We start from the raw sequence: 25,255 nt of genomic DNA on the forward strand, positions 1-25,255 counted from the left end.
GCGCTTCCTGGACCTGTAGGTCTATTTCTTTGATCAGGTGGGGAAGTTTTCTGTCATTATTTCTTCAAATAGGTTTTCAATATCTTGCTCTCTCTCATCTTCTGGCACCCCTATAATTCTGATGTTGGTGCGCTTGAAGCTGTCCCAGAGGCTCCTTACACTATCTTCGTATTTTCGGATTCTTTTTTCATTTTGCTTTTCCGGTTGGGTGTTTTTTGCTTCTTCGCATTTCGAATCTTTGACTTGATTCTTGTGCTCCTCTGGTCTGCTGTTGGGTGTCTGTATAATATTCTTTATTTCAGTCAGTGTATGCTTAATTTCTAGTTGGTTCTTTATCACAACATCGAGGGTCTCATTAGATTTCTTGAGGATCTCACTACATTTATCGGCGGCTTCTAGACAGTTCTTAAGAGACCTTAAAAGTGTGGTTCTGAACTCAATATCCTCCATTGACAGTTTTGTCCTGTTTCTTTGTCTCCGCATTTTTTATGCTTTCTTGGTACACCCCCAAGTGGTCTTTGTGCACAGTCTTGTTGCCTTTAAGCCTTGATTGATGTCGGCAATACTGGGGGTGATTTGACCTCCAGGCTAACTGGCTATGAGAGTCAGCTGTGTCTGCAGTGGGAGAGCTTCTGTGCTGGATCTCTAGGGCGGTGCTAATCTAGCCTTTGCCTGAGGCTATCCGGCAAATGGTTCTGCGCAGGGCTTGGGCGGGGCGGGTCCCCGGGGATCTATAGGGCGGGTGGAGCGAGCAGTTATGGCTGCTCTCAGTTCCGTCCCTAGGGGCTCTGCCTCTCAGAGTCCCGGCAACTGCTGCAAACCTCGGAGAGAAAGCTGCCTTCGAGTTCCGACCGAAGCCAGACAGTCCCGCTTCTCCCATTTGAGTCTGGGTCCCCAGAGACTCGCCTGGATCTGGAGCTCAGAGTCTGAAACTCCCTCCTGATTGAAAACAACAACCGCGCCCTCTGCCGCCAGCCCGCTCCACGCGTGCACTCCGCACCTGAGTATTTCACTTCAGCACTGCGCCTCCTCTGAGTCTGGGTATGATATTCTCTTTCCTCCTAGTTGTAGAATTTCCACTCAGCCAGCCTTCCTGTTGTTCTGGATGCTGTCTGTTCTGTCCTTTAGTTATATCTCTGAAGTGGTTGTTCGAGGGCAGCAATCTCCGGCGTTAACCTATGCCACCATCTTGGTTTCTCTCTTCCCTCACTCTCTTGGCTCTTTTCCCTTAGCCTATATGTGATCAAATAATTTCCTGTCTGTGATGGGTAGGCTCTAGTACCCAGTTATTCGGTTAAATTGGCATCTAGGTGTTGCAGTAAAGGTATTCTGCAGATGTGCGTATTAGCTACAATCAGTTGACATTACGTAAAGCAGATTATCAGGGTAACTTGGGTAAGCCTGATCTATTCAATTTGAAAAGTCTGAAAGAAAGAACCGAGGTTTCCCTGAAGTCAAGGAGGAGGAGGAAAAAATCCCACCTGTGAACAGCAGCTTCAGCTCCTGCCTGAGTTTCCAGCCTGCCCTTCCTCATGGGCTGCCCTGTAGATTTCAGACTTGACTATCCAGCCCCGACAAACATACAAGCCAGTTTCTTTCAATAAGTCCAATAAAATTTATATATATATAATATATATATATATATATATATATATATATATAATGGATATATATATATATATATATATATATATATATATATATATATATATATATAAATTATCTATATAATAAAAGCCTAAGCGACTGTTATGGCAGAACAACCGGTCACTATGATGCACACTGACCACCAGGGGGCAGATGCTCAATGCAGGAGCTACCCCCCTGGTGGTCAGTGTGCTACCACAGGGGGTGCACTGCTCAGCCAGAATCTGGGTTCATGGCTGGCAAGTGCAGGGGAAGTGGCAGGAGAGGCTCCTGCCTCTGCAGTGGCACTATGGAACAGCAAACCGAGCGGTAAGGAGCAGCATGCAGGCAGGCCGTAAGGAGCGAGGGGTCCTGGACTGCGAGAGGGCAGAAGCCGGGCTGAGGGACCCCTCCTCCAGTGCACAAATTTTGTGCACCAGGCCTCTAGTAGATCTATATATATCTATCTCCTACTGGATCTGTTTGGTGGAACCCTGACTGATACACTATCCTTAAAATTAGAACAAAACAATACCCTTCTTGATCCTGCATCTTGCTGTTACGATATAAACTGTCTTCCCTTCTCACCTAAGCTTTTGCAATCACACTCTTAGCTATAGTCTCATTTATTCATCTGGTGAATCAGACATATTCTTGTGGAAATCCCATGGGCAATCTCAAACTCAGTATATCAAAAGTTATCTCATTATCACCGCCTAAATCCACTCGTTTGAATGGTATCTCTCAAACTCAAGATAAAAATCTGGAAGTCAAACTAGATACCTAAATATCTAAATATCAGACATCTAAATAAGTCAAACTGTCCATCTTCAGTGCCAATGTTTCCATTCAGGCCCTCATGATGTCTTGCCTCAGCTTTTGTAATAGACTACCTCACCTCCAGCCCCATCTTCTCTAAATCTGTTCTCCAGCGCACTCTTCCTCTGATGCAAGGTGATTGAAATTGCCCTGCCTCAGACTTGGTGACTATTTTATCACCTACAGCAAGGGTTCCCCAACCCCGACCGCCATCACAAGGCGCTTTTATTTTTATTTATTTATTTTTTTTATTAATATATTTTTTATTGATTAAGATATTACATATGTGTCCTTGACCCCACGTTACCCTCTACCCCCCCCCCCCCCGCTCATGCCCTCACCCCTCCCCGCATTGTCCGTGTCCATTGGTTAGGCCTATATGCCTGCATGTAAGTCCTTTGGTTGATCTTTCCCCCTTACCCCCACCCTACCCTACCTTCCCTCCAAAGCCTGACAGTCCAATCAATGCCTCTCTGTCTCTGGATCAGTCCTTGTTCATCAGTTTATGTTGTTCATTATATTCCACAAATGAGTGAGATCATGTGGTATTTATCCGCTCTCCAGTTCCATCCATGCTGTGGCAAATGGTAAGAGTTCCTTTTTCTTCTTCCTCTTCTTAAAGAATACCTTTCAGCATTTCATATAATGCTGGTTTGGTGGTGATGAACTCCTTTAGCTTTTTCTTATCCGTGAAGCTCTTTATCTGACCTTTAGTTCTGAATGATAGCTTTGCTGGATAAAGTAATCTTGGTTGCAGGTTCTTGATATTCATCACTTTGAATATTTCTTGCCACTCTCTTCTGGCCTGCATGGTTTCTGTTGAGAAATCAGTTGACAGTCATATGGGTACTCCCTTGTAGGTAACTGACTGTCTTTCTCTTGCTGCTTTTAAGATTCTCTCTTTGTCTTTTGCTCTTGGCATTTTAATTATGATGTGTCTTGGTGTGGTCCTCTTTGGATTCCTTTTGTTTGGGGTTCTCTGCGCTTCCTGGACTTGTAAGTCTATTTCTTTGACCAGGTAGGGGAAGTTTTCTGTCATTATTTCTTCAAAAAGGTTTTCAATATCTTGCTCTCTCTCATCTTCTGGCACCCCTATAATTCTGATGTTGGTGCGCTTGAAGTTGTCCCAGAGGCTCCTTACACTATCTTCATATTTTTGGAATCTTTTCTTTTTTCTTTTTCGGTTGGGTATTTTTTGTTTCTTTGTATTTCAAATCTTTGACTTGATTCTTGGGATCCTCTTGTCTGCTGTTGGATCTCTGTAAATTATTCTTTATTTCAGTCAGTGTATGCTTAATTTCTAGTTGGTCCTTTTTCATGTCCTCCATGGTCTCACTATACTTATTGAGGGACTCATTAAATTTATCGGCAGTTTTCATAAAATTCTTGAAAAACCTTATAAACGTGGCCTTGAACTCTATATCCAGTCGTTTGCTTTCCTCTGTTTCTGCCATTTGTGACCTGTTTCTTTGTCTCCGCATTTTGGCTGCTTCCCTGTGTTGATAGAGTGGCTTTGTGTGCTAGGTGTCCTGTAGGGCCCAGTGGCTCAGCCTCCCCAGTTACCTGAGGTGGACACTCTTGGTGCATCCCCTTGTGGGCTTTGTTCACAGTCTTGTTGTAGCTATGCCTTGGTTGTTGTAGGATCACTGGGAGGAATTGACCTCCAGGCCAATTGGCAGTGAGAATCAGCTGTGTCTGCACTGGGAGAACTTCTGTGCTGGAGACACCCTTCTGGGGCAAGACTTGCTTCAGTGGGGCTTTGGTGCTCACTGAGTCTGCTCCCTGAGTGTGTCCCTTATGGATCTGAGGAGTTGTGATCTGGATGGTCCCCCTCTGACCACTGGGTACAGTGGCTCTTGGATCTAAGGAGGTGCTAATTTAGCCTCTGCCTGAGGTTACACAGCAGGAACTACGAAGAGAACTGCAGATTCCCCTTCCTTTTTTTTGGAGTTTGGAAGTGCCCTGATGCTGCTCAGCTGTGTAGCAATGCAAGCCGCTGTGGGGCCTTGGGCCTTCTCTTGGAAGCTCTGGGTCTGTCTGGCCCAGCTGCAGTTAGGTAATTATCAGGTTGCAAAGGGCCGGGGCATTCATATGCAAAAGCCTCTGCTGCAGCCTGGGTGGGGCGGGGTCTCAAGGAATCAAAGGGCGGAGCAAGCAGCTATGGCAGAGCCTCAGCCCTGCCCTAAGGAGTCGCGAGTCCCAGTGTCCCGGCAATGGCTGCAAGTACCTCTGAGGGAAAGCCGCCCTCAAGATCGCCCGCTGCCAGACAGACCAGGTTCTCCTGGTATGAGTTCTGGGTCCCCAGAGACTTCCCAGAACCGGATTTCAGAGCCGTCGGGAGCTTGTGTCTCCCTCGGGATTCAAAAAGACAGCCTCGTCCTCAGGTGCCAGACCCTTTCCACGCTCGGGCCCCCGTACCTCTGCACTCCACCTCCGCAGCTCCTCTGGCTCTCAGTGTGCTTTTCTTTCCTTCTAGTTGTAGAATTTACACTCAGCCAGCCTTCCTGAAGTTCTGGATGATGTCCGTTTTGTGTTTTTGATGTAATTTTCAATTGTTGTGGGAGGCAGCAATTTCCCAGTGTTTATCTATGCCGCCATCTTAGTTTCTCCTCCACAAGGCGCTTTTAAAAACACAGATTAGAATCCTACTCAGACCTAATGAATTCAAACTTCCAAAGTGGGAGCTGAATTGTAAAAGCTATCCAAGTAATTCTGATCAGCCAGGTTCTGGAGCCACCAGTCTTCAGGGTAAAATCCAAAATCTGCCCATGTTCTGACACCCCAGTCCTAACTTCACCCCTCAGCACACATCATGATCCAGCAACACTGATAAGAGTTTTCCAACCCATGTTGATGAACCCTGTCTGCCAGGAATGTCCTTCTTCCCTTATCTGCCTGGGAAAACCCTATTCATCCTTCAAAACCTTTATTCAAACATCATCAAGCCTTTTACTCAACCAGTGACTATTGACAAATTTGTGAAATTGTACACATTAAATATGTAGGGTTCTTTGTATATCAATTATACTTCCATAAAGCTGCTAAAATTTACTGAGGTCCTACTACATGCCAAGCTCTGAACAAAGCATTGAGACATAAAGATCAGTAAGCTATATTGACAGTACTGCCTTCAGCAAACTCTCATGCTATTGGAGAAGGAGACATACAAATATACATATTAATACAATAACGTGAGGTAAATTTTGTGAGTGTCTGTGGTAGCTGAATAATGCCCTTCCCCAAATAATGTTTACATCCTAATCCCCAGAATCTCTGTTACTTAAAAAAAATTTTTTAAATTGATTTTTAGAGGGAGGGGAAGAGAGAGGGAGAGAGCAGAATCTATGAATATATTACTTTACATTGCAAAGCAGATTTTGTAGATATTAAATTTAAGATTCGGAGATGGGAGATTATCCCATTATTTTGGTGGCTCAATGTAATCACTGGGGTCCTTTTAAGAGGGAGGTAGGCCTAGCCTCCATAGTGTGAGAGAGAGAATGGAGGGAGATTAGCAGATGCTATGCTACTGAGTTTGAAAATGGGGCATGGAGACATGAACCAAGACATGCAGGTGGTCTCTAGAAGTTGGACAAAGCAAGGAAGTGAATGCTCCACTAGAGCCCCCAGAAGGAAGCAGCCCTGCCTGCTGATTTTAGTCCCCTGAGATTAATTTTGGACTTCCGACCTTCAGACATGTAATGATTGCATTATTGTTTTAAGTGACTAGTTTGTAGTAATTTGTTACAGCACCCACAGGAAGCTAATACAGAGGCCAACTATAGTAGCACATAAAGGGGATATGGAGTGGGGAAGGAATGTTCTGGAAGAATTACTTGGAGGTGATGACACCGGAGCTGAGGAAGGGAGACTGCAGAAGTTAGTGTGTGCAAGGCACACAGGGAGCATGGGAAGTGTGTCAACAAGGCAATGCTATGTATATTAAACGTTAGAAGTAATATCAACAATATTAATTCTGATAAATGTTTATTTGTATGGCAGGCACTGTTCTAACGCATTTATAACTCTGTGAGGTAGAGACTATTATTATCTTCACTTTACTATGGGGACACTACGGTTTGGCAGAGTTAAGTAATTTTCCTGACATTACAGAGCCAGCAAACCTGCAGAGCTTTAATTAGAGCCTTGGCAGTGTGTCTCCAAAACCCACTAACTGCCTCTCTAATACTTAACTGTGGGAGCCTTAACGACGTAAGAAAGGTGGCATCAGTGTGGTTGAAGATAAATGAACAATTAGGAAGATAATAATGAGGTGGGAATCAGCAGGGCTTGGAATATTGTCTAGTCTTACATTGAGGATGAAACTGATAGTCAGCCAACGTTCAAGTTTCTTTGATGTGATTCCGGTTTTGCTATCGCTCCAGATAGAGGAGCCTTGACTATCTCAAAGCAAATCACTCCTGTGTTACAACCTCTACTTTGCATAATCCTCTTTATTTCCTTGCAGCCTTTTCCCCTAATATCTGAGGGGGAGTGCATACGCCAACTCAACTCTGGGCCTCAGTTTCCACATCTGTAAAATGCCTTCAAGTACTGTAGTTCCAACCTTGGTTGTGCCTTAAAATCCCCTGTGGGTAGCATAAACCAAAGGCAGATTCCTCACCCCATCTCCGAGATTCTGACTAATTCCGGGCCTGGGCTTTCCCCCAAACTCTCCCAGGTGATGCTGAAGAGCGTCCCGGTTTCTACCTGGGTCCTTTCCAGCTCAGGGTTTGGGCCACGATTCCGTGAAGGCCCCGCCCCTCCCTCGCCCCGCCCCAGGCCCCGCCCTCTTCGTCCCCGATTGGTCTCAGCTCCCCGCCGAGATGGCTTTGCGGGTCCAGCCCCGCCCCCTCCATTCGCAGCCCCGCCCCCGCCCCTCGCAGCCCCGCCTCCCGCAGTCCCGTCCCCGCCTGGCAAGATGGCTGCGGTGCTGCGCCGCCCGGAGCCTTGGAACCGCGTGACCATCCCAAAGGCGGGGAGCCGCAGCGCGGTGACGGTACAGGACCCCGGCGCGGCCCTGGGTGAGTGAGGCGCCCCGAGTGGAGACCAGTCCGCAGGCAGCGGGCCGGCGGCCACGTGCGCGGGGGCGGGACTTCCTGAGCCAGCCGGGCGCCCGGAAGCGGCGCGGGGCCGGCCGGGGAAGCCTGGGCTCCGAGTTTCCCAAGGAGGCTGGGGGGGCCTGGGGCTGCACTGCGCCTCCCTGAGCCCACGCGCTGTGCCGAGGGGGCGGAGAGGGCCGACGCGCCTGGGAACCCCGTTTACCTTCCGTCAGTTTCCGGCTTTCGCTGGGAGCAGCTGGGGGAGCCCCGCAGGCACTCGGCTTACCCCGCGCTCTTTCCGGGCCTCTGCTTACTCATTTGTAAAATGGGGTTAGGCCTCCCTCCCTACCCATCACCGGTTGCTGGGAGCATCTAATGATGCTGTTTTTTTATTTTGTAATATCCAACAAGTTACGGTGTATAATTACAGCAGTTAATCTAGATTTCCCGAGGCAGTTTCAATTTTAAATGTTCCGCTCTATTATCACCCTGGTTAACTATAGTCATCATTATACACCCAGAAACTAGTACAGTGCCTGGCACACAGTAAGCATCAAGCAACGCATGCAAAATGAATAACTGCATAATACTGTTAGGTTTAAAATTATGGTCACTGACTATATTTAGAATAGTACATAAACAAGCTTTTTTTTTTTTTTTTTACTATACATAAGTTTAAAATTTAATCTGTCAAACAGCAGTTTTTATACTAGTAGTTAAAAACAAACTTGGAAAAAGTACATGGCAGGATATATAATAGGCGATTCGTTTTAAAATGTCTTTTGTGTGTAACAAAATGGGGGATTCAGAGAAGTATACAACATGTGCCCCACCTTCAAGGTACTAAAGGTTAAAGGTGTAAGTGTGCACCAAATGACTGCAAAGTACTCATGTGAAAGATTATTAAAATCCTGGTTAAATGTGATGCAGATATACACACTTGTTTAACAGACATTCTCTTGATTTTTAGACCATATAATCTGTCACTGTTTTCCAACTTCTTACATAATTAATCATTAATTACATCCTTAGAATTAAGGCTGATTATGTATTTGTTTTCGGTTCCTTTAAAACAGCGATTTTCAATCAGTAGGCCACAAGAATTTGTTGTTGTTGTTGTTAATTCTCACCGAGGATATATTTCCATTGACGTTTAGGGAGAGTATAAGAGAGAGGGAAAGACAGAGAGAAACAGAGAAACACATCGATTGGTTGCCTCCTGCATGAGCCCTGACCAGGGATGGGCAGGAGCCTGTAACCAAGGTACATGCCCTTGACCGGTCCGCAGGGCAACACTCTGTCCACTGAGCCAAACTGGCTAGGGCCACGAGAATTTTTTAAACATGTAATACTTGACTATTTATGGGCACTTACCTCTTTTCCCCTTAGATTGTCAAATAAAAAAAATGACAACAGGCAACCCAACAATAGCTGTCTGGTGTGAATGAATCAAAATCATACCTATTTATTTGGTCAGTTCAGCAAAAAATATATTTTTTGGTGTGCCACAGTAATTAGTTTATATGTGCCACAAAATGAAAAAGATTGAAAAAATGCTGCTTTAAAACTGATAAGGAGCCCTGGCCAGGTAGCTCAGTTGGTTAGAGCATCATCCCAATACCCGAAGGTTGCAGTCAGGGCACATACAAGAATCAACCAAACGCCGAAACCGGTTTGGCTCAGTGGATAGAGCGTCGGCTTGCGGACTGAGGGGTCTCAGGTTCGATTCCGGTCAAGGGCATGTACCTGGGTTGCAGGCACATCCCCAGTGGGGGATGTGCAGGAGGCAGCTGATCGATGTTTCTCTCTCATCGATGTTTCTAACTTTCTATCTCTCTCCCTTCCTCTCTGTAAAAAGTCAATAAAATATATTAAAAAAAAAAAGAATCAACCAATGAATGTATGAATGAGTGGAACAACAAATCAATGTTTCTCTCTCCCTCTCCCCCCTGCCTTTCTCTCTCTAAAATCAATAATTAAAATATCTTAAAAAAATAAGGAAAGATGCTTCCTTCAGTGATTTTTATATAATACACTTAATGCAGAAATACATATTTAAGTCTTACTAAAATTCTCTGCTTTAGACCTTTGTATTGAAGCTGTACTTAAAGGATGCTGGCTTGTTACACTGTCACTGAAGAGCCAAACCTTAGATGCAGAAACAGATGTGCTATGTGCAGTCCTTTACAGCAATCACAACAGAATGGGCCGCCACAAGCCCCATTTGGCCCTCAAACAGGTAAGGAGGAAGCCTTGTGTTTGAGACTCAACATGTTTGCTTGATGAAGATGGAGACCACACTGCTACTTAATATTTTGTTATTTACAGAAACTGAGTCTAAACTTACAGATTCATGCTCTCTGGTTAATTTTCTATTCCCATTACTTAGGATAAAAAAGATGACGATTTCTTCATCAAAGAACTGAGTTTTCATGTCTGGGCAGCTTTATCTCCTTCTGAGTCTTTAATTCCAAAACCAAGTTTATCTCAGATTGAACAAATTTCTCCTCTTGGATTCCAAGTTGTGAATAATTACTCAGTCAGAAAAAGTTGGTGTTCCATTTTCTCTGCTGCTTCCTTTTATGTAGCTGTGCCATCTAATTGAATCAGTCAAAACTGCCTCTGCTTCTGGTCCCTTTTAGTTCTGGCTGCATCTTTTTTTAGCCTTGTCAACTTTTAGTTGTCTTGCTATCCTACTAATCTTTTCTCCACCCTGATATATTCTATAAAGCAAAGTAGATAGATCATCTAAAACACAGCTTTGATTTTAAATGTTCCTCCATTGTCTCCTGAATAAAGACCAAACCTCATAGGTTGGCTTACAGGATCCTCCATGGTCTGTCCTATTCAGTTTTCCTAGCTCAGGCTTCTCTCTTGCCTTCATCTATTTTACATCCCAGGCAAACTGAATTCTTCACGAGTCCTCACCATGTTTGTTCCCTCACCCGAGCCTTTGCTTACCTGCTCCTGTATGTTTGGAAGGCCTAGTCCCCTCCATCTCGGCCTGTTAAAAGCCTTCTCATCCTCTAAGTTCCATTTCAAGTCTTCTCGCAGCCATCACTTCTTCCCAGGGGGTAACATGAGTGTTTACTATGGTAATCTCATTTTAAGCTGCATCTTTCTGATTAGTGAAGTTGAACTCCTCTTTTCGTGAGTCTTGGCTATCTGGGCTTCTCTTATGGCATTTAGCATGGTCTGTGTTGCAGTGCAGGCATTTGTGTACGTGTTTTATGTCCCTACCATCCCTTAGAGTAGGGAGCATGTCTCATCATGCTGCTACAACTAGTATTACTCTTACTACTACTACCTTATATATCTGCTTCACATAACAGTTTATAAAGAACTTTCATCTACTTTAAGATTTATTTTTTTCTACCTTCAAAAGCTAGATACTGGAATTATCTTCACCCTAATGTTCACCAAAGGAGAATAGAAAATAGTCTTGATTCCTCTTCTGTGTGACAGTACTTTGAGTATATAAAGACTGTCTGCCCTGGCCAGTTTGGCTCAGTGGATAGAGCGTCAACCTGCAGATTTGGGGGTCCTGGGTTTGATTCCGGTCAAGGGCACATGCCTCAGTTGAAGGCTCGATCCCTGTGCCTAGTAGGGTGCTTGCAGGAGGCAACCAATTGATGTGTTTCTCTCATCGTTGATGCTTCTCTCTCTCCTCCCTTCCTCTCTGAAATCAATTAAAAATATATATATAATGTATGTACGTGTGTGTATAAATATATATATATGTATGTAAATATAACTGTTCGTATGTTTCTCCATGTTCTCTCTTCCTTGCTAGCTTCTCAAGCCCCCTCCCTGCCTTTGTTTGAACCATAGCTCACTTACTGTGCTCCCCAGGTGCTTTACCGTCTTGGTTTGCCAGTACTGCTCTCAAAGATGGTGTCCATTATTAAAAAATGAAAAAGAGCTGACCCCAGAGGATTTAGGGATTGTTGCTGCCATTGTCCTGAAAACCATCCTGTTAAGAGAGAGTCCATAACTTTTTTTTTTTACAGAGAGGAAGGGAGAGAGATAGAGTTAGAAACATCAATGAGAGAGAAACATCGATCAGCTGCCTCCTGCACACTCCCTACTGGGGATGTGCCCGCAACCAAGGTACATGCCCTTGACCGGAATCGAACCTGGGACCCTTGAGTCCGAAGGCCGACGCTCTATCCACTGAGCCAAACCAGTTAGGGCGAGAGTCCATAACTTTGATTGGATTTTTAGTAGCATATACGTAGCTCTAGCAAGATACTATCTTTGCCAGTATCAGTGGCCATCCAGACCTTGACATCCTTCAGTCTGGATGCAGTCCCATGCATGCCCTTTGTGTGGTATTTCCTGAGGACCACAGAATTCTTGACACATTTTGTATAATGGATGGCTACTATTTTTCCCTTTTTTTTTTTTGATAAAAAATGCTATTGAATGCCTACTTGATGCTCAATACTGAGTACAGTGGTGGGTAAAATAGACAAAATATATTGTTCTCTTGGAACTTATAGTTGAAAGGAGAAAGGCAATCAATCAAATATCAGATAGTGATAAGTGCTATAAAGAAAAAGAAAGTGCTGAGGGGATTGCAATTTTAAATAAGGCATATCTTTTAATTTCAATATTTAATATATACACACACACACACACACTAATTTACTAGATTTTTAGCAACTAGAAATTGGTTAGTGTTTATTTCCCAGCATGCCTTGCACACAGTAGGTATTCAATATACAGTTGTAAAATGAATAGACTGATCACTTTCCTCATTTCTGTGGCACTCAGGCTGCTGAAATTTAGTAGTTATTACTATTTTGTCTTAATAGTTTCACTATTAGAAATCATGTTGCTTCAGAAAAATTATAATCTTGAGAATAATCTTATACTTACTTTGGTCTACTTTGTAGCATCACACATAATAAATTCTTAGTTATAATCTGACTTGAGAAATTTGTTTCGCTGGATAAATTTTAGATTTTTAGCCAGAAGCAATTACTTTGAGTTACAGATTTCTTTACTCTTTACCCTTAAAAAAAAGGGGGGGGGGTATTCTGTGGTATTCAGTATATTTCCATACTTTGAAATTTTGGTTTTCTTTGCTTTGCTGGTCCCATCAGTGGCCTTGTCTGTATTATATGCATATGAATTTGAGCTGCTCTTCCCCTTTCAGGTTGAACAGTGTTTAAAACGTTTGAAAAACATGAATTTGGAGAGTTCAATTCAAGATCTGTCTGAGTTGTTTTCTTCCAAGTAAGTGGTCCAATTGCCTTGTGGTGAGAACTCTGTCTTGCTGTGATCTCCCTTTGGATTTTTTTCTGCTTGGTGTTGGAATATAACCAATTATACTCAGTTATACAAATGTTTTAATTAGGGGCGCTGGTATTTGTGGTAATCTCCTTTTGTTGGCTTGTGGGAGGGACTGATGTCACTTGAAATCCGGGACATGATAAGATTATATTGAAACATCAGTGTCCATGAAATTCAGTGAGTCCTATTTGAGCATAACTAGCTCAAATTGAGCTTAAAGCAACTCTGTACTTGATTGAATAATTTCTATTTCCAATCTAGTTCTTTCATAAATGTAACTTACAAAATCCAAATTACTTTGGTTCTCTTTCCCAACTTTGTATATAAAAGTACTTTATATTTAATAATGAACGTAATATACTTTTCTATTTTTGTCAAGTGAAAATCAGCCTGTAGCTACCAAAGCATGTGTCATCCCCAGCCAACCAGTGGTGGAATTTGTGTTGATGAAGATTTTGGGAGCCTGCAAATTGTTACTTCGCTTGTTAGATTGTTGCTGCAAGACATTTCTGTATCCTTGAAGCAACTGAAATACCTATTTCTCAGTTGGAATTATTTGGATAAATTTAGTAGTATTTCCATTTGAAAGCTAGGGGGTCTGTAGGAGTTATAACCTATGGAATTCTTATAAATTTGCTTCTTGGCCTCCTTTTCCCAGGAACTGCCTCATACAACCATTGTCAGAGACTGCCTCTCTCTCTCTCATATGTATTATCCTAAGGACACTGACAGAAATTCTTATCTTCGAAACTAAACCTCAGAAACTCAGTTTAATAATGAGAGCTCTAGCAGAGTGTATACTACTATATTTTTAAGTTTCCATGAGTTAAATAGAACATGTTTTAAGGCTTTAATTCATCAAAAAAAATTCTATTTCCAATCTAGTTCCTTCATAAATGTAACTTACAAAATTCAAATTACTTTGATTCTGTTTTCCAACTTTAATTTGAATCTCCAGCTTGACTGTGAAACACCTAGGTTTGCAAGAATTCATTATTTTAAACCTTGTGATGGTTGGGCTGGTGAGCAGGTTATGGTATGTATGTACACATCTTTGAAATCATTCGTTTTCTTTTTCATCTCTTTAACTCAGCCTAGGTTTCTCACTGGTTTTCATATTTATTTTCCCAGGGGATGCTGAATTTGTGGGAGTTCTGTTTCATTTGATCAGAGTTTATGTGGGGTGGATTCAGAAGCTAAGTGTTTTATGTCAAAAGATTAGGCTTTAAATCTGAAGGCAAGAGACCACCTCAACACTAAACAATTAAGCAAATGAAATCCTAGGATTAGCAACTAGAATAATAAAAAAAAAATCATTGCTGTGATCATACAGCAACTGGCCCATTTAAAGTGAAGGTCTTTCTGGGCGGGCTGTTTCACTCAATTCTTTTTGCCTCTAGGTTTATAATTTTTAATGGCATGACCTTCCTTATGAGCTCCAGATTCTTTTTCTCCATCTGAAACACCACTGCTTTTTGAAATACAGTTAGTTGATATAAGAACACTGGTAGTAGCTGCAAGGTAAAGAGACCTTCTCTTGCATCTCTGTATATTACTAGAGGCCCGGTGCACAAAATTTGTGCACTCAGGAAGGGGGGGGGTCCCTCAGCCCGGCTTGTGCCCTCTCCCAGTCTGGGTGCCCTCGGGGGTATGTCCAACTGATGGCTTAGCAGGGAGCAGGCCTAGCTGGCAGTCTGACATCCTTAGCGCTGCTGCAGAGGTGGGAGAGGCTCTGTGAGCCTGGCTTCTGGCTGAGTGGTGCACCCCCTTGTGGGAGTGCACTGACCACCAAGGGGCAGCTTCTGTGTTGAGTGTCTGCCCCCCTGGTGGTCAGTGCACGTCATAGCGACTGGTTGTTCTGCCGTTAGGTTGATTTGCATATTAGCCTTTTATTATATAGGATGAAGCTTACTTAATGGATAATTGGACTCGGAATCTGCCCCATATTTGTAAAGAAACCAGATTTGGGCTGCTTTAGACAATTGGGATTGTTATCTCTAATTTAAATTAAAACTAAAAAGACACAAAAATTGTCTTTGGAGATTAAAAAACTTGCTTTGCTGTCTCAACGAGGATATCTTAAATACTATTTTCAGTCATTCTGTTTTTCAACTTATTCTTAGGGGTAATAATGTTAAAATTACTAATCATATTATTTTCTATGTCAAATAATCATTCTTGTCTATACTGAAAATAACTTAAGTTTTTGTGATTACAACAATAAAACATGCTTATTTCAAGAAATTTTAAAATGTAGGAAAAAATGTAAAGAACCTGAAATTTACCTAAAATCTCACCACCTAGATAAAACCAAACTTAGGATTTTGGTGCCTATCCTTTGAGACAGCTTTCTGTCTAGTACTTCATTTAGTTGTTTTTTTTTTTTTAATACACTCTATTGATTTTTTACAGAGAGGATGGGAGAGGGATAGTTAGAAACATCGATGAGAGAGAAACATTGATCAGCTGCCTCCTGCACACCCCCTACTGGGGATGTGCCTGCAACCAAGGTATATGCCCTTGACTGGAATCAAACCTGGGACCCTTGAGTCCGCAGGCCGATGCTCTATCCACTGAGCAAAACCGGTTAGGGCTTCATTTAGTTTTAAGTAACATTTTGTTTTGTGTGTGTGTGTTTTAAATAATTGATTTTTAAAATAAATTTTTATTGATTTCAGAAAGGAAGGGAGAGGGAGAGAGAGATAGAAACATCAATGATGAGAGAGAATCATTGATTGGCTGCCCCCTGCACATCCTCTACTGGGGATCAGGCCCACAACCCAGACATGTGCCTCTGACTGGAATCAAACCTGGTACCCTTCAGTCTGCAGGCCGACTCTCTGTCCATTGAGCCAAACCAGCTAGGGCTTAAGTAACATTTTGTACTTGGGTTTTTCTATTAAGGCTAGACTAATCTGGCTATTTGCAAATATGTGCGATAGTGTTTTTTATCTTTAGTGGTAGGTTGATAGGCATTTATTTTCAGCTTTGAATTGTGGTAATTATGTAATCTGCAAATTATAATTACTGGTTAATTCATGATCTCCTATTTCTTTCTCTAGGGTTCTCTATAAAGGTGTTTTAAAAAGGCTGATTTCTTTATATGAGTCATTGTTTGGATTGCTTCAGGAGGTCTCAAGGATTCAACCTTTGCCTTACTTCAAAGATTTTACCTTTCCTTCTGATATTGTTGAATTTTTGGGACAGCCCTATTTAGAGGTCTTTAAGAAAAAAATGCCTACAGCTTTTGCAGCTAAGGGAGTAACTAAATTGCTAAATAAACTGTTCTCAACAAAAGAGCAATCACTGAGGTGCAGTGAAGAAACTTCACATAGGAATTCCAAAAAAGCTAATCAAATGAAGATCAATATACAGAATAATGTGGATCTTGGACAGCCAGTAAAGAATAAGAAAATCTTCAAAGGTAATATGCTTTGATATAGCACATACTTAAAAAAAAGTTAAAGTTACAATACATTCATGGGTTGTGTAGAAGATATCCCATTCCTTTTAATTTTAACACACACTGATTATCTTCAAAGAGGTATGGTAATACCTGTGTTTTCTAAGTTTGAACTTTTAAATTGTTTATTTCTGTCGTTTCATAGTTCTTTGCTTGCTTCCTCTACTTCTTTTGTAGTAGTTTGGCAAGAAATATTGTCATGCACTTAAGAATTTGTTGATTTGAAAATAGTATGCCTAAGTTTTTGTATTTGATCTTTCCATCTCCACAGCAAAGTCATCAGAATTTGATGTGAGGGCGTTCTGCAAACAGCTGAAACACAGAGCTATTCAGGTTTGGCTTAATTTATTATAGCTTGATTTCTGCTAATGTATACAGTAGATGCCACTTACCAAGGACAGAGATTAAATCTGTTTTTTATCCCTAGCTCTAAGCTTAGTACCATCTTAGTTCTCAGTCTGCTTATGAATGGAGGCACTCCAAGGGATTTTAGTGCATCGAGTTAATTCAGTTAATAAAGTGCCTTCAGAAACATTTTATTGAGTTTTGCTAGAACTTTAAAATGACCCTAGGATCCATCGTAGGTGTGGATTATACTGTAGCTTGAGAATGGGCCTTGCAGTCAGAAATGGTTTGAGTCCTTTAGTTTGTACTGGCTGAGTGACCTTATGTAATTTTCTTGACTTGTTCATATCTCTATTTTCTAATAGTATGTACCTCATGGGGTTATGCCATTTTAATGCAAGTAAAGTGTTCAGCATAGAGTCAGGAGTATGGTAGATAATTGGTTCAGTGTCATTATTATCCTCTTCATCATGAGGCTTCCATTTCTTCCTGTCCAGGTTCAAACTTTAACACGACTCTTCTTCTTAGTCAGTGTCCGTAAATTCTTTTTGTTCTGGATCTAACAATATGTATGTCAGTGTCACCCTCTTTCATCTGGTAACTACTTGACTTCTGTTACCCTTTGTCTTCTCAAAATTGTTTTTTTCTGGTTTGCTTCATGGATTATTTCTTATATTCTATTTAAGAATTCTGTCATTTCTAATGTTAGAGTACTTTCTTGAACATTTATAAGGCTTCCAGTTTGCATTTACATTATGTCCAATTCATGAGTTCCAGAGGGAGGAATAATAATAATAATAATAATGGCTAATACATACTTATATTGCATTTGCTATTTGTCAGGAATTGTCCAAAATATTTTAACTCATACAATCCTCACAGAAGTCCTGTGAGATAGGTGCTATTATTAGTTTCCATAGTTCAGGTGAGAAAACTGAGATACATAGAGATCAAGAAACTTGATCAGGCCACGTGGCAAATATGAGCAGAGGTGGGATTTAAACGCAGGCAGTTTGGTTTCATAATCTGTTCTTTACCCTTTACACCAGCCTCCAAAATAGTAACAGCTGTGGTTCTCTGTGATCCTGAAACTTCTGTAGTCCATCCACCTATTGCTAGGTTTTGAAGTTGGTTGGTCAGCATCCCTCTTATTCATGACTATCACTACCACATTTTTTAGCAATTAACACTAATATGCTTAGTTTGCTTTCAGATAAGACTTATTTAACAAATCACCAACACAAAGCATCGGTAGGTTTCTACTTTTATATTTTCTATTTATAAAAATATAAATATATTTTTATATTCTCGAGGATAAGAAATTTGGAAGAAGGGAAGCTTTGATTGAAAGATGGAAGCAGACCTAATATGTGGCATAATTTCAGAAATAGTATCCTATCTTATAAAAGAGAAAAATGGTAATTGGCGTACGAAGATACCCTTTTCATTGGCTAATCAGGGCTATATGCAAATTAACTGCCAACAAGATGGCGGTTAATTTGCATATGTAGGCACAATGCAGGGAGGCGAAAGGGAAAGCAGGAAGAAGCCCCCTGCCACTGACAGTGATCGGAAACCCAGAGGGGAGCTAAGAGCTGGGGGGCAGGGCCGCCTATGCCCTGCCCCCCAGCCATGATCAGAGAATCAGGTGCCTTTGCCGCCCTGGCCAGTGATAGCAGGAAGTAGGGGTGGAGCCAGCGATGGGAGCTGGGCACGGTCGAAGCTGGCAGTCCCGGGAGCTAGGGGTCCCTTGCCTGGGCCTAAAGCGGAGCCTACGATCGTGGGGCCGCTGCAGCTGCGGGTCCCCGCTGCCTGAGCCGGACGCCTAGGCCAGAGGCGTTAGGCCTGGGCAGGGGCGGAGCCTGCAACTGCGGGGAGCTGGGGGTCCCCTGCCCAGGCCTGACACCTCTGCTGGAGGCCTCAGGCCTGGTCAAGGGGCCGATCCGGTGATTGGTGATCAGAGGGTGATGAGGGTCAACTCCTCTGGCCGAGGCATCAGGCCTGGGTGGGGGGCGGAGCCGGGGATTGGGGGGATATGATGGTCCCCTTGCCTAGGCCTGAAGCCTGGGTCAGAGGCGTCAGGCTTGGGCGGGGGGTGGAGCAAGCGATCAGAGGGAGATGGGGGTCCCCTGCCCAGGCATGATTCCTGGGCCAGAGGCCTCAGGCCTGGGCGGGGGCCAGAGCCAGTGATCAGGGGGAGATGGGGGTCCCCTGTCCAAGCCTGACACCTCTGGCGGAGGCGTCAGGCCTGGGCAAGGGGCCGATCAGGCGATCGGAGGGTGATGGGGGTCTACGCCTCTGGCCGAGGCATCAGGCCTGGGCTGGGGGCAGAACCAGTGATGGGGGGAAATGAGGGTCCCCTGCCCAGGCCTGACGCCTCTGTCAGAGGCGTCAGGCCTGGGCAAGGGGTCGATCCTGCGATTGGAGGGTGATGGGGGTCAACGCCTGAGGGCTCCCAGTATGTGAGAGGGGGTAGGCTGGGCTGAGGGACACTCCCCTCCCCACACACAACCAGTGCACGAATTTCGTGCACCGGGCCCCTAGTAAGTTGATAAAATTCATACTTGACTTGATACAGAAAGGTGGATTGAAGAGACAAAGGTGCAACATCAAAAGATGGTTGAATTGAAATTGAAAATGGTACTTAGTTAAGCATTTTAACATATGTTCAGCAATCATCCCTGTCTTCATGTGTCTTCAGTAACATTTATAACCCGTCGCTGAGGAGCGTGACTCGGGGTACATAAGGAAGTGAAAAACAAGTTGTGAGAGTCCCGTAGTACAGAGGAAAGGGGCCCGTCAGTGATTTTTTCCCCCCCCATCAGATAGGCTTTGACCAATATTTAATCATGTGGAGCTTTATTCTTATGTGTGGGTGAAAGATATATGTGTTAGAATATTTGTATTGTTTCCTTTGTGCAACTGAATTCAGCTGTAGATGGGATCTATTGTAGCTCAGAGGGGGACAAATTTTGTGGTGAGTGAATAAAAAAATTAAGTTTTTTAGGACAAAAGGAAGGTACAGTGAACTAACAAAGGTTTCTCTTTTTTAAAAAAGACTGATTTTCAGCCCAGCCAGCATGGCTGTTGGTTTAGCATCACCCTATGAACTAGGAGGTTTGATTCCCAGTCAGGGCACATGCCCGGGTTGCAGCTCAATTCCCGTGTCAGGCATGCAGAAGGCAGCCAATGATTCTCTCTCATCATATTTCTCTCTCTCTCCCTCCCTTCCTCTCTGAAATTAATAAAAATATATTTAAAAAGACGGATTTTCAAATTTTGATAGTCTGAGTCAGCTTTTCTCTTTTGTCATATATTTACAATTCAGTAACAAATCACCTTTCCATATTTCAGAAGGCCAGCTTTGAGTTTAAATGTCCTCAATCCCAACTAAAGGCAACGAAACCTTCTCAGAAAGTGACAGGAACTCCCTGTGCCACAACTTTTGTGCAAAGATTCCAAGAGGCTGAAACTTTCATACAACTTTCTGAAGAAATCCAAATGGCGATTCTGTGGTGCAGGAGCAAAAAACTCAAGGCTCAGGCTTCCTTTCTGGGCAATAAACTTCTTAAAAGTAACCGCCTTAAACATGTGGAAGCTCAAGGTTATAGGTAGGTATATTACAAAAATTATGTTCCTTTTTTTGTTGTCATTTAGGGCATAAGTATATATATTCAAGTCAGCTTTCTTTAAAATGGCATGTCCAGTAGCCCAAGGGGGGCTAAAAGTGGAATATACTTAATCTGTAATTTTATTTGCTGCTTTTGTTGGGCAAAGTTATATCACTGGGAGGAGTAAACTTGGTTAATTGAATTTATTCATTTATACTTTTCACCATTCCATCCATTCATTCAGAAGCATTAGGAATGTCTGGGGATACAACTGTATATGAAACAGACTTAATCCTCACAGGATGCTAGCTTTAGTTGAAATGATGGCCAGTCTTCCCACAGCTTCAGAGCAGCAGGATGAGTGAATGAGAGCAGACGCAGAAGGTGCCTGCCTTCCACAAGGGCACACACCACACTCCGAGGTCAGGGTCAGGTAATGTTCGTTCACAGGAGCTAGACTCTCCGTGTACTGATTTCTTACTTTCATAGAACTGCCCAAGGATAGCATCTTTGATTGTGAGCCAGTAAGTATTGCTTGAAATAATACATGAAATTAGACACTTTAGGGCTTTATTTTTATTGAAAAAAATAATAGATGCTCATGGTAACAATATCAGCCACAAATGGCTATAAAGATCCTTATTCCCCCTTCACAGAGGCAGTCCTTCTGACCAGGTTTTAATGTATCCTTCAAGCAATATTCTGTGCACTCACTATAATTTCTTATCTATAGTTAGACATATATCTATTCAGGACTTTAAAATGGTTCCCATTTTGTCTAAAATTTGTTAAATTTTTAAATTTATGGAAAAAATATTCCCATTTTAGTAAAAAATTTGATACAGTAAGGGTTTTGTAATGAGTTTTGATTAAAGGATATGGGAGAAATTAAGTGTTCCTCAGGAATAAATTTCTGGAAGGGTTTTCACATTGGGATCCCCACAAGGCCTGTCCATCTAAAAGGGATCTCCTCAGGGTGGAAACAGCCGTAGATGGAGAGAATTGTCCTGCTCAAGACTGGATTTAATGTCAGAGGTAAATGAGGAGAGATGATAATCATTAAAAGTTCATGAAAAGGATAACCAACTGGTGTTTATTTGGTTAAACCATTATTTTGTATTGCACAAATATATAGTGCTGTTTTGCTGTTCAAAAATGTAGAATATTTTAAATCTACTTTGTGTCCACAGTAATTGTAGGGTAGGCAGTATTATCCCTATTGTATAGGTGAGGAAATGAAGGGTTTTGCTCAGGGTGTTGGAGATCTACAAGTCAATTCAAATCCTCTGATTCTTCTGTTTTCATCCTTTCTATTTCTATTTTTTAAAAATATATTTTTATTGATTTCAGAGAGGAGAGGGAGAGAGAGATAGAAATATTAATGATGAGAGAGAATTATTGATTGCCTACCTCCTGCACACCCCCTACTGGCGATTGAGCTCACAACTCAGGCATGTGCCCTGACCAGGAATAGAACCCTGACCTGGTTCATGGGTCGATGCTCAACCACTGAGCAACACCGGCTGGGTTCTATTTCTATTTCAACTGGGAAGTATATCTAGCCTCTCCCCACTTAAAAATCTCTGCTTATATTAAGACAAGAAAAGTAGTTTGGAGACAGAGATCATGAATTACTAACATAATGGGCTCCCACAAAGTTCTGTATGTTTAAAAAGGAAGAGGGGAGGATGGTTGGGCAGGAAGTATAGACCCATGCTAATCTTTTTGAAATCTGACTACGGCAAACAGTGAGGCAGTTAGCAAGGTACCAGAGCTCCTTGTGGCAGTGCATCCTATTCAGAAGCAAAACACCTAAGTCAGCTATTTGAGTTCTGAACTCCCAAACTTGAAGACGATATAGATGAATCACAAATTGGGTAGCTCAAGGCTGTTAGTTCGGTGTGCCAGAAGCCCGGTCTTCTCATTCTTTATATAAACTCCTTCACTTTTATTCCTTTTTCTTGTTCAATTCCTGCTACAACAGGAAGTTGTTTATCCAGAAATGGATGAATGCACCCCTCACAGACTTTTTTCTATTTGAGATAATCCTTTCCTCAGTTCCACTTATGTATTTTCAATGTATTTTACGTATTAATTGCATTATGAACAGATTAGCAATTATCAGGAAAAAGCTCTGGCACTAAGTATGGAGGTATCTCACCACTAAGCTACCTTGCTAGGCAGCTGTAGGAGCTGCTTTACTTTGGGACTATAATGGGGACACATTTGCCTACACCCTGAATGAGGGAAGTTGTGCTCTGAAAACACAGATTTGAGTTGAAGTTCCTATTTCCTTATTTTTCATCATGATTCTGGGGTTGTACACAAGAATGGGACTTAGATAAATTGTGTATTTTTCTGTTGCAAGTTGGTGAAAAGGAGACAAATTAAAAGTTTTTGAGAGTGTTTTCTCTGCCACTTAACAATCTCAAATTTTTCCTTTCTCTGTCCTTTAAAGTTTGCCCAAGAAACTAGAGTGCATAAAAACATCGATTTGCAACTGCCTTCTTCGTGGCTCAGATAGCAAAACTTCAAAGCATCATCCGAGACTAAGAAGATCACAGAATAAGATTTTACTGAGACAGAGAAAACCACAGAGAAAGTTGCAGCCGGCGCTTTTAAAGGAAACTCAGCAATCCCCTCAAGGGACTCAGAGTTCGACAGATATCAGTAAACGGAGACTCTCACACCGTGCAGTTCATAAAACTAATGTCTACGCTAACAGTAAGCAACTCTTGAGTAGCAGAGCTTCAAATCCTGTCATACCAACTAAGGAGAAACAAAATCATGAAAATCTTACAGGAAGCAATGAAAATGAAAGGGATTCATGGACAATGATGCAAATAAATAAACACAATACATCAGGAAACATTAAGGAGACAGATGACATTGATGATATTTTTGCTTTAATGGGAGTTTAGATACTCATCTGTGAGACTTTTAAGTGATTAGCTAGCTAGTCCAGTGTTCTGCTGTTTTAAGTGGAACTTCTGAAATCTGGAAAGATCTGAAAGCACCACTTGGACTCAAGAGATTTACTGCAACATTGATTAGCAGTTCATTTCAGTTCAGTGAACATTTATAGCTTTGTGTCATTTCATTGGCAGATGTTAGACTATTAAATAGTCCAATTTGCCAGGTGTTAGGATGAAAAATCTATATCCTGCCCTTGAAAAGCAGCTATCCTGACGGAATCTGGTAGGTCCCTGAAAAATAGTAATTTTATAACTTACCTGGGAATAAAGACCCGAATACTTAGGTTTGCAAAAACCTACTCTGAGCCTTATGAAAAATGGGGAGTGGAGGTGGGGAGTAGCAAGGAAGCACCTGAAAGACCACATTGGCCTTACTGGCTCCATTACAGATAAGTCCACTTCTGAACATCAAGGTTTGTAGCTTCTATGGTAGTGCTGTCTTGTTGATACATTAAAATTGATCATTAAAGGAACTCAAAAGTTTTGCCAACAATTGTATTACTAGGGCCAGGCACAACCATTATTTCACTTTATTTGTTCACCTTTTCTCATAGAAGAGGATATTAAAATGCTTTTGGAATTTTCAAGTTTGTGGGATTATTTTGTTTTGTTTTATTTATGGGGTGTGTGTGTGTGTCTGATTCTGGAAAGGATGTACTGTAACGTGACCCAGGGTTATACATGAAATACAACAGGATAAAACCAAGTAAAAGTAGGTGAGAAAGGTAAATGAGAAGATAGAATTAGGAGACACAAAATAGACCCGGATATGAGGCTAACCATGTATTTATAATTTGGGACTGTTGCTGTCCCCCCACATTTGTATGTTGCTTGTTCAGTTGTTCCAAGAGGGTAAACTTACGTATTTTCAAGCAATGGTGTGAAGTTTGAGGTAATTTTTCGAATGTTCTAGCTCATTAGAAAGGTTAATAAGCTTCTCTTTGTTAAGTAGATTGTAGCTTTTAAGTTTTATGTTATACAGACATAAAAAAAATGAAACAGTGCTTTCGTATATACCGCATCCTTTTCCTCAGCCGTCCTGTCATTTTCTTCTCTTTCCTTTCCCTTCTTTATCTGGCCTTCCTCGTTCTCTTTGTGCTTCTGCCCATTTCCCCTTATCTGTACTAATGGTTTTCAAACTTTAGGCTGTTTGAGAATCACCTAGTGGGTGGTTTAAAAGCGCTGATTCCTAGTCCTTTCTGAAGAGATAAACACAGCCACAAAATAAAGCCAGAAGTTTGCAATTTTAACAAGGAGCCCAAAATGCAGTCAGATGAATATTGGTTTAGCTTCCTTTCCCAAAAGTTGAACACTCTGATTTAATGCACAGTTCTTAATCAATCTTGAGTGACTTTTCAGTTTCTATTTCTCCTATCTTCCTACCAAGTGGTAGTAGCTACTAATGGCCTTAAAACATGGACAATAGCAGGATCTCATTCATGACAAGTCTAGAAATAGCCATCAGTTTCTAAGATTCGAAGACTTATGGTCCAGTCTTGCTTCTGCTTTTTTTTTGCTCATGACCACTGAGCTCATGACCAGTTTCCTTGGGCTTAGGTTTCTTCATCTGAAGTAGCATTGCTGTTCAAGAATCATTTACAGTTGAAAGAGACTGATTATCCCTCATTGGAAAAACCAGAGTCAGTGAGTTGTCTAAGAAGGTAAAACTATAAAGACCTGAATAGACTATGAACCTAGCACTCTTTTCCATATTACTAATGTTCCTTGGAGTAAGTTTCATTATCTCCTTATCTTGTGCCCCTTACAATTCTGAGAAAAATAGTAAAAGGCTTCATATGATAAAAGGTTCAAGACTACGAAATGATAATTTATATATATTTATAAGGAATGTAGTATTCTATATTAGTTAATTTTCCAAACAACTTAAACTCAAATGTTTAACGTTTTTAAAAGTAAAGTCTAAAATAAAACCATAACTTACCTAGTAAATTACGTTAGAAACTACTGTAGTGCCATAGTGAATACCAATTTAACCACTTCTGGTGGCATCAGAACAGTCAAGTCGTTTATAAGGATGGTGAGGCTTCAAATCCTCTTGCCCTTCTTCAGCTGCTG

General features: G+C 41.8%; 2 protein-coding genes across 8 annotated transcripts in view; one reads left to right on the top strand and one right to left on the bottom strand.

Annotated features, from left to right (window-relative positions):
* The window catches only part of GTPBP8 (GTP binding protein 8 (putative)), a 74,819-nt gene that overhangs the window by 27,370 nt on the left and 22,194 nt on the right, over positions 1-25,255 (bottom strand). Inside the window, exon 6 of one of the 3 annotated variants that reach the window (XM_059687847.1) lies at positions 20,766-21,499. The exons of 1 other annotated variant lie outside the window; for it this stretch is intronic. In XM_059687847.1, the coding sequence (XP_059543830.1) occupies positions 21,454-21,499 (46 nt within the window). In that variant the 3' untranslated portion in view covers positions 20,766-21,453. Of the gene's footprint in view, positions 1-20,765; positions 21,511-25,255 lie in introns of those variants that run through there. One more of the 3 variants, XM_059687848.1, reaches the window with a different exon arrangement.
* NEPRO (nucleolus and neural progenitor protein) lies at positions 7,326-23,766 on the top strand. 5 transcript variants are annotated; one of them, XM_059687838.1, is made up of 9 exons: positions 7,326-7,469; positions 9,572-9,726; positions 12,649-12,728; positions 13,165-13,296; positions 13,744-13,821; positions 15,848-16,209; positions 16,520-16,581; positions 19,948-20,204; positions 22,663-23,766. In XM_059687838.1, exons 1-9 carry the CDS (start codon positions 7,367-7,369, stop codon positions 23,123-23,125), a joined length of 1,692 nt encoding a protein of 563 aa, XP_059543821.1. In that variant the 5' UTR covers positions 7,326-7,366; the 3' UTR covers positions 23,126-23,766. The 5 variants fall into 5 exon arrangements, with proteins under 5 accessions (XP_059543821.1, XP_059543822.1, XP_059543823.1 ...); XM_059687840.1 differs by lacking the exon at positions 9,572-9,726 and having other exon boundaries at positions 7,349-7,469; XM_059687839.1 differs by lacking the exons at positions 13,165-13,296; positions 13,744-13,821.

Source organism: Myotis daubentonii, chromosome 3 (genome assembly GCF_963259705.1).
Source record: "Myotis daubentonii chromosome 3, mMyoDau2.1, whole genome shotgun sequence".
NCBI classification, from domain to species: Eukaryota; Metazoa; Chordata; class Mammalia; order Chiroptera; family Vespertilionidae; genus Myotis; species Myotis daubentonii.